The sequence below is a fragment of the Carassius carassius genome, chromosome 45 (assembly GCF_963082965.1).
Source record: "Carassius carassius chromosome 45, fCarCar2.1, whole genome shotgun sequence".
NCBI lineage: Eukaryota > Metazoa > Chordata > Actinopteri > Cypriniformes > Cyprinidae > Carassius > Carassius carassius.
The window spans coordinates 2,846,346-2,850,869 of NC_081799.1; the positions used below are offsets into that span (position 1 = coordinate 2,846,346).

Consider the following 4,524-nt stretch of genomic DNA (forward strand, 5'->3'; position numbering starts at 1 on the left):
AAATCCTTGCATAGCTATGACAGGAAACACTGGATTAAAACAATGCCTTGGGAAAAAAGTTAATATTAAAACATAAAGCAATATACACTAACCTAAACAGAAAATCTAATTAGTATGTGTCCTATTCTATACCATAAACTCCTGAAACATTGGTGTCTCATATTTTAAAGCAGTCAATGCAATTTGGGATATAAATCGGTATGCGTGCGTGTGTATGAGATAAATATTCAGATGTATCCCCGGTATAATTATATCAGAATTGCTAAGAAACTGTAATTTACTCACACATTTTATCTCAGTAACAGATTACAGTTACACTTATTTTTATTTTAAGATTTCCTTGTTACACGTTACATGTAATTACTATAATATTAGCATAAAATTATGCATAATTAGCACATGAAAAGTATTTGCACTTAAATGTATCCCAATTATGTCACATGTAAAGAATAAAGTCCCATTAACTGGTGCATGATATTACAGCACTGACATTGATATCCATAACCAGCTCTATGACGTCCAATAAAAGCTTTTCAGAAACAGAAGTGTTCTTAGGTAAAGAATGGCTCTTTCTCCTCCACATTAAGCACTGTGTTGGTGAGAATGCCAGCCTCCGCCAGGCTCACATCTGCAGCGGCGATCAGCACTGTTCTGGGGTAGGATGTACACAGTGTGTAGAGAGCAGGATTGTATCCGGTCTTCATCATCCAGTCAAGAAGCAGCTAATGATATCAAAACATGAAAACAACCTTTTCATCTTCTCTACTCAAACTAGATCACAGTAATCAGGGAGACTCACTAGAGAACTCCAGGTTTTGAGGAATCTCCTGTAGATCGTTCGTCCACTTGGACATCTTAGAGCTATTTTTACAACCTGTGAATTACAGAGCAGGGATGTAACTATAAATACATGAATTCACAGAATTTTTTTATTTTTATTATTGGGTCATGATCTGCTTCTTGTTTTTATTTCTGTGTATACAATTTCCTTCTTGTTCTATATTTCCTGTGGTGTAAGTTCACTCACCCCCTCAGTATCCGCTGATGGCTCGTCAGGCAAAACTATGACCTTTAATGGGAGAAAATAAATTATTTGAATGTTCATTTCTCTACCCTAAACCATCTCCAAAGGTGTTTCAGAGAATTTGACAGTACATCCAACTGGCCTTACAACCGCAGACCACGTGTAACCACACCAGCCCAGGACCTCCACATCCAGCATCTTCACCTCCAAGATCGCCTGAGACAAGTCACCCAGACAGCTGCTGGAACAATCGGTTTTCATAACCAAAGTATTTCTGCACAAACTGTCAGAAACCGTCTCAGGGAAGCTCATCTGCATGCTCGTCGTCCTCATCGGGGTCTCGAACTGACTGCAGTTAGTCTTCGTAACTGACTTGAGTGGGCAAATGCTCACATTCGATGGCGTCTGACACTTTGGAGAGGCGTTTTCTTGTGAAGGTGTAAATCTGGGTTTTCACTGTAAAGGTCAGAAGGTATGGTGTTGTGTGGGTGAGCAGTTTGTTGATGTCAATGTTGTGAATTGAGTGGCCCATGGTGGCGGTGGGGTTATGGCAGGCGGACAACGAACACAGGTGCATTTTATTGATGGCATTTTGAATGCACAGAGATACCGTGACGAGATCCTAAGGCCCTTTAATGTGTCATTGATCCACGACCATCATCATCTCATGTTGCAGTCTGATAATGCATGGCCCCATGTTGCAAGGGTTTGTACACAATTCCTGGAAGCTGAAAACATCCCAGCATACTCACCGGACATGTCACCCATTGAGCATGTTTGGGCTGCTCTGGATCGGTGTATATGACTGTGTGTTCCAATTTCTGCCAATATCCAGCAACTTCACACTGCCATTGAAGAGGAGTGGACCAACATCCCACAGGCCACAATCAACAACCTGATCAACTCTATGTGAAGTAGATGTGCTGCACTGCGTGAGGCAAATGGTGGTCACACAAGATACTGACTGGTTTTCGGACACCCCCCAATACAGAGTGGCCTTTCATTGCAGCCAGTGAAGCCACCCGTGTAATAATCATGCTGTCTAATCGGCATCTTGATATGCCACACCTGTGAGGTTGGATGGATTATTTCGGCAAAGGACAAGTGTTCTCAAACACAGATTTAGGCAAATTTGTGAAAAATATTTGAGAGGAATAGGGCTACATAGAAAATAATTCTGGTCACAACTGTATGTCTATAATCAAGGGATCCCTTAGAGCACCTTTTTCAAGAAAAACCCTTTTACTCACCTTCTTCTGCTGGGGCACTTCCTGTTGGACAGGATCTTGGGTAAGGGTCTGAAGAAGCTTGCGTCTCCTTCTGGCTCCCTGATTAGGATTCTCGTCTACACCAGCATCACCACACACCTGGTCCTCTTCTCCCTGAACCATACCACAGGTGCAGTCAATAATCTAAATTGTTTATCTATGTTTTCAACAGTTCCTACAATGTCATATCATTCTATTTTTTTTTAAGCTGATCGAATAAAAGTCAAGGCATTAATGTTTGCCTATAAAACCACCACTGGCTCTGCATGCCTTTAACTAAATTCATTACTTCAGACTTATGTGTCCTCTAAAAGCTTGTGTTCTTGTTCTTGAGTTATTGTGTTACCCCAAAGAGGCACAAAATCACTTTCACAGACTTTTTCATCAACTGTTTCCTCCTGATGTAATGACGTGCCCATTGACGAGTCCTTAGCTATCTTCAAGAATCAGCTAAAAACACATCTCTTCCATTTTTATTTGATCCTCTAATTTCTAGCACTCTCTATTCTTAATTGTATTCTTAAAAAAACCTTTTAGACTTGTACTCATTCATTAACTAACCTACCTTGCTGTATTCTTTTTGTATTCTATTTGTTTTATTTTTATTATATAATAAAAATAAAACATTGCTACGTGTACCGTGTTAAGCTAGCTTATACTTGTTATGGCACTTGCATATCATTGCTCTTTTTTTTATTTGATTACTTCCATCGTACTCTGTTGTAAGTCGCTTTGGATAAAAGAATCTTCTAAGTGACTAAATGTAAATGTTCTTTAAATCTTATTTTTAATTGTAATAAATAAATAAAAGCAGTAAAAACAGAAGAATGTTCTGGTGTGTGTGGTAGGTGATAATGCATTTGCTCACCCCGACAGGAAAACTCTGGCTCAGTTTCCAGGTCTCTCCTGTCATCCGATGGTATCGTTCCAGTCTCTGCTGGAGTAACATGTTCTTCCTCGGCTTTATCACACTTTCAGTATAGTCAGATGTCTTCATTTTATGAGAAACAACACAAGTATCGTTAGAATATTTTATATTCATGTCATACTTATCTAACAGTGAAACATTTAATACTGATTAGCTTTCAAAGACAGTCATGTGTTAAACCTTGTCATTGTGTTGATGTTGTTGAACTCTTCTAACTTGCTCTTGTTTCTGTTTGTTGGATTCGAGCAGAGGGCCTGTGAGATGACAAACATCAAATTTAATTATAAAAATAAGCTTTTACAGAAAATATACAACTACAAAAACATCAGATTGTCAGCTTAATGTACGCACTGTCTGGCAGCTCTTGACATACTGGAAAGAAGAAATATTTCAGCCTCGGGAACATGTAAATAAGCCATGTGCAGATGCCCAGGAATATGAACCCTCGTCCAGCCAACTTCAGAGCATCTTTAACACCTTTAACACACATGATCACACACATAAAACACCTGCCATCTTGAATTTTAGCTGCCCTGGCTCACTTTATCACTTTCAATCTAGTAACATTAGCCCGAGCTGATTTTTTAAATTTATAGCAATGATCTTAAAATAAGAACAATATCCAATTACAATAAAGAGATTTGGATAAAAAACGTTATCATAATTTGATAAACAATAAGATGATGTAATGATTACAAGATAATATTATGATTTTCTGCTTTCGTTATTCTGCCAGAACAATGATTATCATTATGTGTTACCAATCAACGAGTGTTTCCATGAAATGAAGCAGAATCCGGTCAGTAAAACACAGAACACAACACATCTGTTAGACATGTCAGCAGTGATACAAATAACAACACGGAAGTGACACGTTTCAAAATAAAAGCCAACGGACGCAGAAAAAAAAGTCTGCAGAACAGTAACCATAGACAGTAAAGGAAACAGTAACCGAAGTCTTCATCTAGTAGATTTTAATGGCGATTGGTGTACAACTTCAAGGTGCATTAGCGCCACCAGCTGGTCAAAGTCCTTTTAAGATAAGACAGTAACCGGAGGGGTGTTTCCGAACGCGTTTCCGGAATTGCTGAGTGACGTCAACGTGACAGTTGTGGTTTGAGGTGGCATAATTTTCATGTAATATTTGTTGGAAAAAAGTGTGGACGCTTCCACATCTCTTTTTTTAAACCAATAAAGTAAAAGAGATTTATTTTAAAATAATTCATAAATGCTACCCTGCAAATCAATACATGAAAAAGTTCAAAAAGGATATTTCCTCCAGTTGCTCTTTCTGTGACATCTCT

At 38.5% G+C, this 4,524-nt stretch overlaps 1 protein-coding gene across 1 annotated transcript; it reads right to left on the minus strand.

Moving 5' to 3' along the window:
* Nucleotides 1–261: 261 nt before the first annotated feature.
* Nucleotides 262–4,149, minus strand: ubxn8 (UBX domain protein 8). The gene is made up of 8 exons (XM_059539285.1): nt 3,982–4,149; nt 3,572–3,697; nt 3,401–3,474; nt 3,161–3,283; nt 2,275–2,406; nt 1,028–1,069; nt 800–874; nt 262–722 (listed from the first exon to the last, which is right to left on the minus strand). Exons 1-8 carry the CDS (start codon nt 4,055–4,057, stop codon nt 552–554), a joined length of 819 nt encoding a protein of 272 aa, XP_059395268.1. The 5' UTR covers nt 4,058–4,149; the 3' UTR covers nt 262–551.
* Nucleotides 4,150–4,524: the final 375 nt, after the last annotated feature.